General features: G+C 41.8%; 1 protein-coding gene across 2 annotated transcripts in view; it reads left to right on the forward strand.

The window, feature by feature from the left end:
• Positions 1-14,660, forward strand: part of EBF2 (EBF transcription factor 2) — a 186,736-nt gene that overhangs the window by 121,902 nt on the left and 50,174 nt on the right. For both annotated transcript variants that reach the window (XM_032855789.1, XM_032855790.1), the window contains exon 7: positions 11,940-12,021. In XM_032855789.1, coding sequence (XP_032711680.1) covers positions 11,940-12,021 — 82 coding nt within the window. The remainder of the gene's footprint in view (positions 1-11,939; positions 12,022-14,660) is intronic.

Raw genomic sequence — 14,660 nt, forward strand, 5'->3', positions numbered from 1 at the left:
CCCCTTCTTCCCAACCCACCCCCTGCCCCCTATCCTGACAACTTCTATGTAGCCCTTAAGAGGCACAATATACCATCTTGAATTTGGGAATGGGGAGAGAGAGGGAAGGAGACAGAATGAATCATGAGGATAAACTAGACGTGATGTTCGTGGGGGAAAATCTTTCTACTAAAAAGTGAAATTAGAGAAATTTCCTGGAATGTATATATGGGGGAAAAACCCATTAGCCAAGGCCGATGTGGATTTGTTAACTAATTGCTCTACACCTTAGAGTTTAAATGCCGCAAAGTCATTTCTCTTTCTCCCTAATAATTTGTCAGAAATATCTCAAAACCTAACTCCACATAGGTCACAATGGCTTCCTCTCAGCTCTCTCCCACGGGTACATATTTTGAGAAATTGGCTGGGTAAAGCTGAAGATAATATCCAAAAAACCCGAAACCGAAACCAAATCACTTGCCTCTCCATGCATGGGGCTTGGCTGGATGACCTTCTGGCTCCTTCCAGCTCTAAGCTCTGCTACAGATAGGATGGAGCATGCTAGGTCCAACACAGTACATGAAAAGGATTTTTCTTGAAAGGTAAAGACATTATTAAGGATCCATGGCCATTCACATATTTTTTTGAAAGAAAATCGTTTTAGCCTCTTGTTCGTATTATTCCAGCTGTTGTTATTATGTTCCTTCTGCATAACTCTGAAAGACACAGAAAATTCCCTTTCTTTTAGGCTTTTAAAAATACCCTTAAACTGGTTAATCTCTTCAGGTGGAAACCAAAGGCAAACGCTATGGTCTGGCTCAGAAAAACTGTCCAAATGTCTTACGTTTCCAAACTATCCAAGTAATAACATTGCTTAGCTCAGAAAAATTGTTGCGCTTTTTCCAGGTGCTTTCAAAATATTTTCCTCAGTCTGGTTAGTCCCTGTAATAACCCCATGACATAGCTGGAGTCTAAGGTATATGCCTCTTGGGGCAGAAACAGAAGCTGCCCCTTGGTTTGACCCCCTGGCATCTGCTCCTGGCGGTGGCCACGGGCCTCTGAGACTACTTCTAAATTTTCAACTCAACTCCCAAGCTAGCTTATGTCCTCACTTTGTCCAAAAAAAAAAAAAAAAAAAAAAAAAAAAAGTTGGCTGACTAGTAACAGGGAAGTATATGGTAATGAACCTGGAGAAATCATTTCCCTTTCTTCAGAAGAAGTTGCTGTTGTTTGTAGAGTCATTGTAAAAACCTAAACCTCCAGGGATAGACGGCTAGGCACATTTTAAGTGGCTTGTTCTTTTGGCCTACCAATCTTTTGGTTGCTAATATTAGTGATTTAGCTGAGTGGGAGGGCTAAGGAGCTCTCTCTTTCCTCATCTCATTGAATGTTTGATCACTTACCCCCGCCAAAACACGTATTTCCCACTTTGTTTCTTGAGGTTCATTCTCAATTCATGTCACTATTTGTTAGGCTTGCCTTGGCCTTCCAGATTCCTGCAGTGCCTCAAATTTTCAAGCCAGGTATCTACGAGTATGTTGACTCTCCAGATCCTGGTTTATTTTGGGGGGTCAAAATTGAGCTTCGTGCTTGGTTGCGAAACTATTACAGTTTCCCATTTTCAAGAGCACAGATGCATACGTTTCTTTGAGACTGTACTCTTCAGCATTAAAGAGGGACCCTTCATTGTAATCATTACCAAATGGATACAGTACTAATGGAACTTAATTGTTTCCACTAGATGGATCTCGGGTGTTTTTGGCAGCCAAAATGAAAATGATTCCAAATACCATCAAAGGGGCTTATAAGCACCCAGCATGCACAGAGTGTTTTGATATACAGTGGAGTGTTAATATCATTATCTCTCCTAATACAACATACGGTTACTTTAATCCTCTCCCGCCTCTGTGATCTTGGAAGATCCGACGGATAGAAGGCAAAGAATAAAACATTATATACAAGGAGACAAAGGGAGAATTAGTCCCCATCCTCTGAATACGATTTTTTTGATTGTTTGAATGTTGGCTTCAAATATGTACCTTTATCAATACTGACTTCTGTATCTTCCACGCTAGTTTGAGTTTGTATGCGAAATCAAACATACCTTTTCACACATGTTCTTTCCAGATTTTTTTTTAACACTTACTTAGCAGTTTATAGAAGGAAGTGAATGATCTCCTCAAGCTGCTTACAAATTAAAAAAAAATCTGTGCTTATTAATTATGCAGGATTAGTCTAATTATAATTCAGCAAATTAATTAGCGACAGAAGGTGTTCTGAAACATTGGAGTACATTTGCATGTTAAATGGAGAGGCTAGTCTGTAATATATGTAAATTTATGCATGGCTTCATAGTTTAATTTAAAAATTTGCAGCTGCATATGGTATGGGAGCAGGTGAAAAGTCAGTTTTAGTTTAATGATGCTAACAAACATTGGATGGTGTCCTGTCTTAGCAAGAGAATGCACTCATATCTGCTAATCTACGACTCTGTCATAAGAATATAGCATTACACTGATGCTCAAACTCAAGGTCATTAGTGAGTGGACCCGTAGGTGCAGTAAGTCAAAGCTAAAAGCTGCAGAGAGAAAGCGACGATAGGAAGGACCCAAACCCTGAACTTTGTTTGCCACTTTGTCCAGGAGCGGATATTGAGACAGTCCGCTTTAGTTTCGGGAAAGTCACATTCCAGCCCGTGTAAAAAGGGACTTCTATTTGTCTGACTATTATCTACTCTGGCAGGTATAAAAGAGTTGTCCAACCTTGATTCCCTTTCCAAATATTCACATTTGCACTTCATTTCAATTTCCCGGAGCCGTGGGAAAGTTATTACCAAGTTATGAATTAATGGTAGGGTAGAGAGTTTTACACATTGGCCTCAACCATCTGGCAAAACAGTAAAACCAGCGGACCAGGCAGCAGCAAAGGGCTCTTGGTGTAATTGGTGTTCACTGCTCAGCCTAGCATAGATGAGCTTCACAGGGAGGGCAGAGCGCAGGGAGGGGGAGGGGAAGGCTGCACAAGGGGAGAAGGGGCGCTAAGGAAATAGGACGGTAAGGACCCATTAAGCTGATGGCTGGCTAATAACTTCATTTCTCTCCTTCACCCGAGTAGTCGTGGCATTAGAAAGGGAAATAGATTTGTATCCCAATTCTGAAGGCTCACGGAAAGATGCTTCCCGAAGTCAGTCAGTAACATGTGCAGTTTCCCTCTGTCTTTTTTCCTTTTCTTGATCAGAAGGGCTAGGAAGGGATAGGGCAAAAGAGAGGATTTGGGTTAAAAACAAAACAGAACAAACAAGCAAACAAACAAACAAACAAACAAAAGTAAGAGATGAAACCATGCACGTTGCAAAGAGCCCTCCAAAGACATTTTACGAGAACAATTGGAATTACAAACATGCTCTTCGTGTTGTGTTTCATTCCAATTGAAGCCCAAAGAGTTCAATTATTATTTTCATTAATGGTGTCAGATTTTCATCTGAGTGCAAAAACAAGGACTTTTCCTTGGAGATTTTTTTTCCCTACCAGCCTCATGTTGCCAAGTAATGGAATTCAGGAGAGTGAAGATGTCTGAGTACAGAAGAGAAAAAAAAAAAGTCCCAACATCCAGCGCCAGGTCCTCGGAAACTAGAGTGGGTTACCGGCCGGTAGTGAGTGGAGAATCAAAGTGGCCCCTTGGTTATATACCTTGGGATTGTTTGCCATTTGAGCTACAGGAGGCATTCACTTCAGAACAAATCATAAAACGAAGTCTATCAGTACAGAATTACACGGTGGGGGAAGTGGCTCCCTCCCAGCACCTGAGTGACTACAGCAGACTCACTCCTGAGGCAGGGTGTTTGGTAATGAAGGAGCTGTTGCCACACTGAAATGCCACTTCCAGGAGCTTGTCATTGGAGTGAACGCCGAAGAGAATATGATTTGATGGGGCCTGCTGCCAGGTAGGAACCAAATGATTTTGCCTGCCCGGAGCTTACTGAAAACAGTGGTGAGGATCTTGACCCAGTATCCTCCACTGTTCCTCTTTTCGGGCAATCTGTTGTAATAGAGTTAATGGCATACTCTTTTTTTCTTTGGAAAAGAGCGCTCCCTAAAAATCAAGGGAAGAACTTTAATATGGGACAGATAAGCAATGCAGAGAGAACCAGATCTGAATTATACCCCCTCTGGTATAATTTCATTTGGAAAATGGGCTATTTTAAAAGGTGGTGGGGAAGAAGGGGCAGTTCAAGGGACAGTGGCAGAAGCATGCCCGGTGAAATGTGAGGGAGCTAACTTTGCCTGGGTAACTAGTCCTCACTACTGGCCTAGAGGCTCTATTACAGGAGGAAGAAACTGAGGGTCCTAATTTTCACACTAAATACTAAGTAAAGAAATAATAATGATAATAATAACAACAATAATAATAATACAGAAGCTTTGGCATCCTGTGGAAATGACTTGGTAGGGAGGACCCAATGAGCTCCCACATGAAAGACTGAAATTATCTGCTGCTGGAGAAATTAACTTGCTGGTCTATTTAAAAATGTCCAAAGGAGGAGAATCTCCACTGTCCCTTGGGTAATGCTTTCAAAATTTAGCTTGGTGACTTGACTCTGAAAAAATGTTTTCCAAGACTTAATTCAACTTCTTAGGTTATACATTTGACTTCCAGCCTTTTTTTCTCCATAGTCTTAATGGACAAATGGCCTCGAGTCTTCCTCATCCACTCAGGGCAATCACTGACCTTCTTTTTGTAGAGAGCTTTTTGTCGAGGGTCGTCTTTGGACCAGATGTGTTCTTGAGATGGCCTGTTTTCCGATGTCTGAGAGACTTGTTTGTTTTCTTCCACACACTCCAAAATAGCCACCTAATTTTCAGAGAACGTGGGTCCTGATAGGAGTGATAGACGTTTTTGTTTGTTTGCTTGTTTTGTTTTGTGACATGAAGAATGATTTCACTCTCATTTCCAGATAGTAAGATGATGGACGTGACATGATGCCCCATGTGGATCAATGAGGCTGTAGTTCCCGAAACAAAGAGCTGCTTGGCAGTGTGTCCTACCTTTTCCTCCAGAAGGAGAGTGGCCAGACTCCCACTAGAGCAATGTTATTCTAAGAGTCGGACAAAGCAGAATTCCCCCCCTAGCTCTTCTACTTATTAGCTCTTTGACCTTGGACAAGGAAGCTAACCTGGCTGAGTCTTGCTTATTTCCTCTGTAAAATGGAGACGTTGATTCTCCTACTGTCAGAGGTGGGTGGATTAAACAAAATCACACATGGCCCATAATATGGGGTCGATGAAGGTGGGGCATTTCTTTGTTGTTATTATAATCATCATCATGATTAGTCTTTTAACCTTTGGGAGTTAGAGACATCGAGTATAGCTGTAAGAAAGAAAATTTAGTGCTTCAGAGTTTTTTGTAGACTTACATTTTTCGAATCTGAGATCACCTTTCACTGACATAGCCTGAGTGAATTAATGGTCATTAAACTCTTCCATAGGAATGTCTGTAGAGATTAAAGTTTCTGTGCCTACTCCGTTCCTGTATTCATATTTACATTTTAAGGGCTTGTTGAAATAAATGGAATAGATAGAAAATCCGCTTATAAAAATGAGTATTTGACTAAAGCCTAAGGAAGACAGTTAGTCAAAATTTTAAAATTTCTCCTCTTTCCATGGATCTTCTTGAACTTTGTGCCTGCCATCATCTTACCAAGCAGATTCCAGTAAGAAGCATTCCCAGATGCCCCACTGTCAAGTTTTTAAGGTGTAGCAAGAACCAATGGGGAATTTGACCTCCCAGAGTGTCTTAATTTTTGTGGACTTCAATGAGAGTCTTCACAAAGCCCTAACGCTTCAGGGCCCTTTCTCAATTGGGCTGACACCAATCAATAGGGCATGTCATTTTCAAGCCAAGCGTGGGGCCTACTGGTGCCCTTCACCTTACTTTAACTGCCTAGATTTGGATTCTGCTGGAGGCTTTTGGGAGAGGGAAATGTATTCTTTCTGTGGTAGGAAGGTTCAAAGAGGATATCACAGTTAAGACCTAGATTAAAGCTGGAACATTATCATGGTGTTTTTTACTGGTCTCTAGTGGAAACCTAACACTTAGGGGTTTTCCTACCTTATAAAGCAGAGTGAGCTGCCATGTTGGCCATCCCGAGTGAGAAAATGGTCCCAGGGGTATATCCATCCTGCACGAGACCCCTGACTCTGCCTAGTGCCCCTAAGGATATAAGCTTGACAGGGCCTTGGGAGAGGGCTGCCCATTTCTTCTTTCTTTCTTTCTTTCTTTCTTTCTTTCTTTCTTTCTTTCTTTCTTTCTTTCTTTCTTTCTTTTTAAGAATTTATTTATTTGACAGAGATCACAAGTAGGCAGAGAGGCAGGCAGAGAGAGGAGGAAACAGGCTCCCTGCCAAGCAGAGAGCCCGATGCGGGGCTTGATCCCAGGATCCTGGGATCATAACCTGAGCCGAAGGCAGAGGCTTTAAGCCACTGAGCCACCCAGGTGCCCCACCATTTCTTTCAAATATGATTTTATCATCCAGGCTATCCCAGGTAGTTTTTAGAAATGATTATTTGACAGTTCTTAGAAAGGTAGGAGTGTTTTAAAGGAAAGAAGTTACCTGTTTTTCAGAAGCACACACAAACAGTGGAAGCCAATTGAATTTTAATTTATTGGACTCCAGAAAAGGAGGGTTAGCAGTTAATCCAGATAAAATGTGTCTTCCTCAAAAATCAATGGCCTTAGGCTTTTAAACACCTACACGGTTTGTGAAGCTGATTCAAGTCTATGTACAGTTCAGACTTCAGTGAGCCAGCCTGTCTACGTGGCCATCACAGCAGAGAGAGAGAGAGAAAAAAACAGATATAGCACTCCCTGGTCTTGGCTTTTGGAGAGTATGGGGGTGCTCTTGTCCTCATGGTGTGTAACATGTGACCATGGCATTGTAGGAGTTATCCCTAGGGTTGGCAGAATTAGATTTCTTTAAGGGAATAAGTTTCAAAGTGAAAGGTATTCTACATAGTATTTTGCGTAGAGTAAGGTTCTGCTTAATGGTAGCTGTTACTAGTGCTAAGTTCACATTCTTTTGATACACATCCCTGTCTAATCTTTTTCTCGAAAGAAGCTTTCAAGCCTTCCCACAGTGCTTTCCTTAACGTTTTTTGTATTACAATTTTTTAGAAGGCGCTGTATCTTGGCATTCAAATGGGAGGTGAATTGAATGACCTCTACCACAAATCTGGGCAAAATCAGGCTAGGTTTTGTATCCATCAGATCATTGGTTATAATTCTGGAATCCAGCATGAATACTAAGTATCTGCCCTTCCTTTGATTTAGACACAGTACCTCCTTCTCTTCCCCCACCTCTGGACCTTGACTTTTCACCTTATTTGTGCAACTAGTTTGAATCTCAGTTTCTGCTTGGGAAGTCCCAGGACACATCTAGACCCATCTAGGAACTTTCATTCTACTCTTGAACAGTGCTATGTGTTCCAATATTCCAGAGATTGCAAGAGAGCGAGACTTCTGTGTGGCTGGGCAGTCCCCTGAAATCTTAGACCCATATTCAGGAGTCTCCAGATTCCTCTCAGAATCTGAAGAAGCATATTTTGAATAGCTTGGTAGTGTGCTCCATGACAGCAAAGATTTGGTCCATCTTATTTGCCATGGTGTCTGAACCTTTGTGGAACATACTATACGCTTCATAATTGCTCAAATGGTTAAATCAATTAATTCAGCAAGGATTTTCATTAGTAGGCATTTACTTCCATGCAACTATATTTGACTTAGTGTTTTCTTCTAGGGATGCTATAGTCTTCTCATTCTTCAAGAAACCAGAATCTTTCACGTTGTTTTCTTTCCTCCCTCTCTCCCTTCCTCCCTCCTTCTCACCCTCCATCCCTCTTCTTTTCATTATTTTCCTTCCTTCCTTCCTTCTTTTCTTCCTTCCTTCCTTTTTCCTTTCTTCTTTCTTTCAGACCATTTTCTAAATTTCTAAAACCAGCTATATTGAGATATAATTTACACACTATAAAGTTCACTTCTTTAAAGTGCGCAGTTCAATGGCTTTTAATATATTCACAGAGTTGTGCAACTGTCACCACAATCTAATTGGTTCAGGAAACAGACCGCCAGATGGAGCTTGCGTGAGAAAGACCCAGGTTCAAATCCATGTTTCTGCTACTGACAAGCTATGTGATCTTGGGAAAATTTCTTAAATTTTTGGTGACTTCGTTTTTCCTAGCTGTGAAATGATTCATCAGTCGTAAAGTTATTGTAAGAAAAAAATGGCGCATTGTATATGAGGTACTTCCACCTAGCCTCAGGGTATGGCACAGAGTAGATGATTGACAGACTTTCGAAGGATCTCCTCTGTGATCCCTGTACCCTTCAGCTGCTGGACCAACACAGGATGGTGAGCAGGAACACAGATGGCTCTGATCGGTGATGTTCCTGAGCCACCTTCACCTGCCTCAGAAGCATGTAGAAGGGAGCCTAAGACGATGGTCACTCAACAGTTTGCCTGTCAAGCCCCAAGGGACTACCTGCTCTGACCAAGGCATTACTCGAGATGCCCCACTGCCCACCGATCAGCTGTCCCTGCTTACTTTTTTCCCCACCACTTCAGATTAGTGGGTTTGACCTACCTTTCAGAAAACCCTGCACACACACTCCCTTGGACTGCAGCAAATCATGGTCTTTTTGTCTTCAGTGGTTTCTTCCCTCAGTGTAGCCATTTCTGGAGGCTCTCAACTCTACACACTTTTCTTTGCCATCACAGAATATTAATGTTAGAAGAACCCTAGTCATAAGCCAGTTAGACCCAGTTGAACAAACTGAGGCCCAGAGAAGTGAGCTAATTTGGTTACACTCTTGGCTCAGGTCAAGACTAGACTACCGTGCGGCATGTCATACATATCTGTGGAGTGAAGAAATGCCCTTTGGTTCATTGCATCACCCCAGCTGACCTAGGAACCAGGTTGCAATGTGCTGCTTGAGTTCACATTTTGATCCCACCTCTCTACTCCTGTGTATCTAGAGACCAAGGATAAACCTGTCGTTGTTGGTGTGTCCACTCCTAAGGAATGAGATCAGAAGCTTTGCAAAATGTACTGTGCTAAGTGGTTATGATATTTATGTAGTCAACATTGTTTGGAGAAAGTGGAAATAACAACTTCCAGCCTGATGAGAATCTGCACATTTGGTCTGAATCTTGCAGTTCATTTGGGTTTCCCGTTTCTGAGCGCAGAGCACTGACATTTCCCAGGCAGCTCCGGCTTCGGAGGGATCCAGGCCCAGGGGATTTGTTCCCTGCAAGTCACCCTGTGGTTAATGGATGGTATAGTTAGTAAAGGGTTCTGTATCGAGCCCCTGAGCATGGTGGGCGGAGGAGGGGGTGGAAGGGAGAGAGGTGGAAGCTAGCAGTAAAAAGAAGAGAAAAAATTGGAGAGAGCAGTAAACCCCCAGGACTCCTTTAAATTAATTTTTAGGCTCACATATAAAATATCCAGGTCATAATTTCTGGACTAGCCATTTAGAAGCAGCTATGTCTTCTTTTAGGAAGCTGTATACAGTGTAAGAGAATTTTCTCTCCCTCTCTCTCTCCCCACATATCCCTCCTTCCTCCGCTGCTCTCTTCCCCTTTATGAACAGAAGATTATATCCTTAGTGTGCAGGGGCTGGGCGGGTTACAGACTTAGACTCCAGGCCAGCAAAAGAGTCAAAATTTTCCACCCGAAGAACTGATAAGGGTCCTAATTGAAACTGAATCAAGCCTTTCAGCAGGCCCCTTCTTTCCCTAAATCAATTTGATTTCATGTAAACATGTATTCCTTCTGCACGTTTCCACCTTCCACACCATGCATCTAATAATGTCTTCACGAACATTAATGTTTTCTCCAGATATGTTTTAGAGAAAGGGTCAGGTAGGTAAGGGAATGTATCAAACACGGGCAGTGCATTATAAGGAGCTCAATCGAAGCAAAACTTTCCCCAAATCAAGGACTCTATAAGAAAAAGCACTCGAAGAAAAAGCTTTAGGAGGGGAAGAGGTGTAAATCACGCTTGGGGGTGTTGGAGGATAGATGTGCTGTGGGAGTGGGGGCTATTGTTCGGAAGGAGACCTGAATGAGAATAAAGCAAGTTTTAAGCATATTGTAAGAGCATCTCCGTGGGTTGTGAGTGACTCTAGCCGCCTCTTCTGTAAATGCACAAGTGCAAGGACGTTTCCCTTTAGAAAAATAAAATATTTGCATTGTGATCAACTTCTGAGTGCTACTGGAAGACGTTTCACAGCACTTTAGGAAGCGAAAGCAGGTTGTGATTTTGAACGCTGCATAAAGCAGTGTGGAGCAAAAGGAAACAAATAAACAAATAATAAAGAAGCGTGGAGCATTCCTCTGCCCTGTCACTCCAGAGGTAGCTCCGGTGAAGACCCGGATACCTTCATGGCACAAGAAGTCGTGCCTAATCTCCCGGCCCAGCCAAGATGAAAAGAGAGAAGTGAAAAGCAGATGTTATAACATCATGAACAAAATTTTAGCGGTTATTTCCAAATTCCCACCCCACCTTTATTTGTAGCTAGGGGTCAGGAGCAGTTGGCCAAATATTTTTAGCAAATCTAGAGTAAAACATCCTCAAATACAGAAACCATTTTGAAGAACACAGTTCCCATTCTCTCCTCCTTCATCATTTACTGTTTATCTTTCCATCAGATTTTTTTTTTTCTTTAAATGCTAGATACAATTAACTGGAGCACTGTCCAATTCTTTTGTGTGATTCTTTAAAAAATAAAAAATAAACAGAAGGTCACCCAGAGAGCATCTCACCAGCCGTTGCTTTAAAATAGAATTTTTGGAAGCATTGTTGATTTCTACTTATTTTTGTTGGTAAATCCTGGGGAAAAAATGTATATCTTTTCCTTTAAAGTTCTAATTCAAGGCATGGATGTGAGAGTTCTGGAGGGACTTTGGGACTGCGGTAAAATTTCGTTGTCATAGTAACAGAAAGGGAAATAGGCCTAGCTCACCTGGGACTTTAACACTGCAAAAGCTGGATTTTTTTCTTTTCTTTTCTTTTCTTTTCTTTTCTTTCTTTTTTTTTTCTTAAGGAAAAGGACTCTGCAAGTGAGATAAATGAAAAACTTATATTGTGTTTTGAAACAAAAATCCCAAACATTAAATAGGTAAATGGCTGAAAAGGTCACCTCTGCCATTTTTCTGGTTCGACGTAGTTGTCTGATTAAAAATGCCCAATTTAGAAATTGCACAAATAGTTTATTTTAGAAACAGTTGGCTTACCAATATGCCTCACGACGAATGATAACCTTAGACGGTGATTCGGTGACTTTGTATCTTTCCCCGTAATCTGCAGAAGGTCTGAGAGGACATTCACACTTGTTATGAGTCCTAAAAACCCCAGTGTGTACCTGCACAGACTGACCCGCCTTTGGATGGCAACATTACTGTTTTCTGATTTTGTATACATTGGTTAAAAAGACCAGGAGCGCTTTGTGTGTGAGGGTATACATGTGAGGTATGTGAGCGCGGAGGTGCGTGTGGTTGGCGGAAAGCCACATGCGTGAGAAACCCTGGGATTCTGGGGGAAGTTATGCCATTTTTTTTCCCCCGGAGCAAGACATTTTTGCACGGCAGGAGTCACTGCTGCTTTGGAAGCCTTATTTGTGGGAGACGGAGTGCCCTTGCAGCTCGGGGGGGGGCAGGTATATAAACCAGAGCCCAGCCTGTGAACCGCTTCGCAGGCCTCAGCGGTGCTGGAGCCGGCGTGTGATCGCAAACATCCAAATTTGCAAATTGCAGAAGGTCAGCGGTGTTCCTTCCCAGGCAGGGCCGGCTGAAACTCCCCAGACATGAAATACAATCCCTTTCAAATCAAATCTAATATAATGCAGATCTATTTTTCTCTTAAAAAATGTTTACTCCACCATGTAACACATCGCTTTCTCTTCACAGATTCTTTCTAAAATTTTTCCTCAAGTGCAATCAGAATTGTTTGAAAACAGCAGGAAACCCGAGGGACATGAGACGGTTTCAGGTAAGGGGCCTGCCGTTCCTCCCTGTTAAAGAAGTTGTCCTGTTTCCTCTCTCTTTAGCACTTTCTTTCTTTTTTTTTTCCCCTTAGAAAACATTATTCACGGAGGCTGCTAACAATACAGATAACTCTGATTGCGTTGAGGGTTTCTGCATTTTGTAGTGTTTAGGCCTTTTGCCTCTGTTGCCCAGGCCCCAGGGGAAGGGCACCAACCCGGGCTGGAGATTTGATTTTCAGCCCTCAGGCTGCCCTTCGCGCACACAGCTGCCCACAGCAGGACCCGTGTTTTTGATATTCAGCCACTTTGGGATTTTTCAAAGCAGCTTCTCTGTGCTCTCTGCAAGCAACAGCCTCTTCCCTTCCTCTCCCACCGATTAACTATTCAGTGGTCTCTCTCAGAGTCTTCGGGAAAGCAGCAGCCCAAACAGCCGTGGTCACTTTAAGATCGCAGCATGACAACAAGACCCACGGGACAGTGACCCAGCTGCCTAGCAGTTAAATCTGCCACCGGTTTCATCACCCTTGCCACTGATGTACTGAGGATACGCGCTAATAAAAACACAGAGAGAGGCAAAGTGTGTCAGGTTGGAGATGAGAGGAAGTGCAGTCCCCCTCGGCCCCCTTCCTTAATCTTTGAAGGACCCTTATTTAATCTGCCAAAAGGCTTTCCTGCCATTTGTACACCCCGTCGAAATATAGAGAGCACCCTTCCCCACAGAAACATGGAAAACTCATTAAACAATAGCATCCAAGCTTGAGACTTTAAAGAAAAAAAAGTCTGGCAGCCATGGGAGGGATGGGGATATTAGACTCGTATTTTCAGTGAGGTTCTGAGGGTTGGGTAACTCACCTCGAATCACAGGAAGGGTAGAGTGGAACCAGGAACCAGGAGGGTCTATCTGGTCAAACCCCTTCCACCAGACCACGAGTCAGCAGCTGCTAAGTGGATGCCTTGTTGTTGGCTTTTTGAAATTTTCTTCATAATTTCTGAGCCAGGGGTCACATACACTCATTTGGCACGGGATTGGGCCAGTCATGGGGCTGCTCCTGCCCGCCACCCAGAGAGCTTCTGGGGCTTAGGACCAGAGTCCTTCAGGAGTTAACAGGGGAGATGGGCACATACAAGGTGAGAAAACTATTTAGTAAAAAAAAAAAAAAAAAAAAAAAAAGTCATGTCACTTTTTTTTTTTCTCTTCCCCATGTCATGGTCATCAAACAGCCTTGCTGACACTGGGACATTTTTGGTTAGTTATTTAACATGATTACCAGCCTCTCTTAAAAAAGTCAAACCCCTCCTCTCCATCGTACAAATTTCCCCCTTTTGCATGGTGTAAAGACAAGCAGAAATAAAATGAGCTTTCTTGGGGACCACACGGGAGCATTGTGCGGGGAGGAGGTTGATGGTGTTTTGTTTTCCAAATACAAATGTAAATAATATCAGTCCAAAAAATGCACAAGATTCAAAAGGATTCCAGAGCACCGTGATGGCCAAAGCTTGGCTTTCACTTCCTGAAGAAACAGAAGTAGGAAGAGGGGTTGGCAGTTTGGATTCCTATCCCCCTATTCTCTACCATCACTTCCAAAGACTTTTAAATTTGAGAATGCTCCCATCAATTTCAAGAGGCTTTTCACAGAATGTCTTGGTATTTTATTTTTCTCAAATTTTGGAAATGTACAAACTAAGCACATATATGTTCGTATTTTCTATACTTTTTCCATTATTTGCTAAGTAATGGTTTCATGTTTCACTGTGCCTGAGCTTTTAACAGTGTTGGAACAAATACTACTGATGTCAAAATGATGGGAGATTCTCATTCAATGTGAAAATATTTGACTTCTACAAAGAATTTTTTTTTAAGTTTGTAGATTCTAATTGTCTTATTTTGGGGATAGAGCTAAAATTAATTGGCAATTTTTTGGGTATTTTTTTATTGACATAAAATTCATATAACATATTCATCATTTTAACCATTTTAAATTGTGCAACTCAGTGGCCTTTAGTATATTCACAGTGTTGTGCAGCCATCACCACCATACAATTCCAGAACATTTTCAACATCTCCAGATGAAACCCCATCCTTCCCAATTCCCCTTTCTCCCCACCCACTGACAACCATGAATCCACTTTCTGTGTCTATGGATTTTTCTATTTGGGACATTTCATATAATTGGAATCATTCAATAATACACGTCAACAATACACAAATCATACAACAATACATACAATTTTCGTGTCTGGTTTCTTTCTCTTAGCATCATGTTTTCAGGTTCATCCTTATAGCAGGTATGAGTAGTTCATTCCTTTTTATGGCTGAATAATATTCCATTGTAAAAGCACATTTTGTTTATCTCTACATCAGTTGACGGACACTTGGGTTGTTTCTACTTTTAGGCTTTTATAAATAATGCTGCTATGAACATTTGTGTACAAGCTTTTTGGTGTGTGAACATGTGTTTTCAATTCTCTTGAGTATATATCTAAGAGTAGAATTCTGAGTCATATGTTAACTCTATCTTTAGCTTTTTGAGGAACTGCCAAACTGTTTTCCACAGTGGCTGCATCATTTTATATTCCCACCAGTAATGTATGAAGGTTCCAATTTCCCCATATCTTTGCCAACACTTGTTATTTTCTAGGGTTT

This window comes from Lontra canadensis, unplaced genomic scaffold (assembly GCF_010015895.1).
Source record: "Lontra canadensis isolate GAN:19392208 unplaced genomic scaffold, GSC_riverotter_1.0 scaffold10, whole genome shotgun sequence".
NCBI lineage: Eukaryota > Metazoa > Chordata > Mammalia > Carnivora > Mustelidae > Lontra > Lontra canadensis.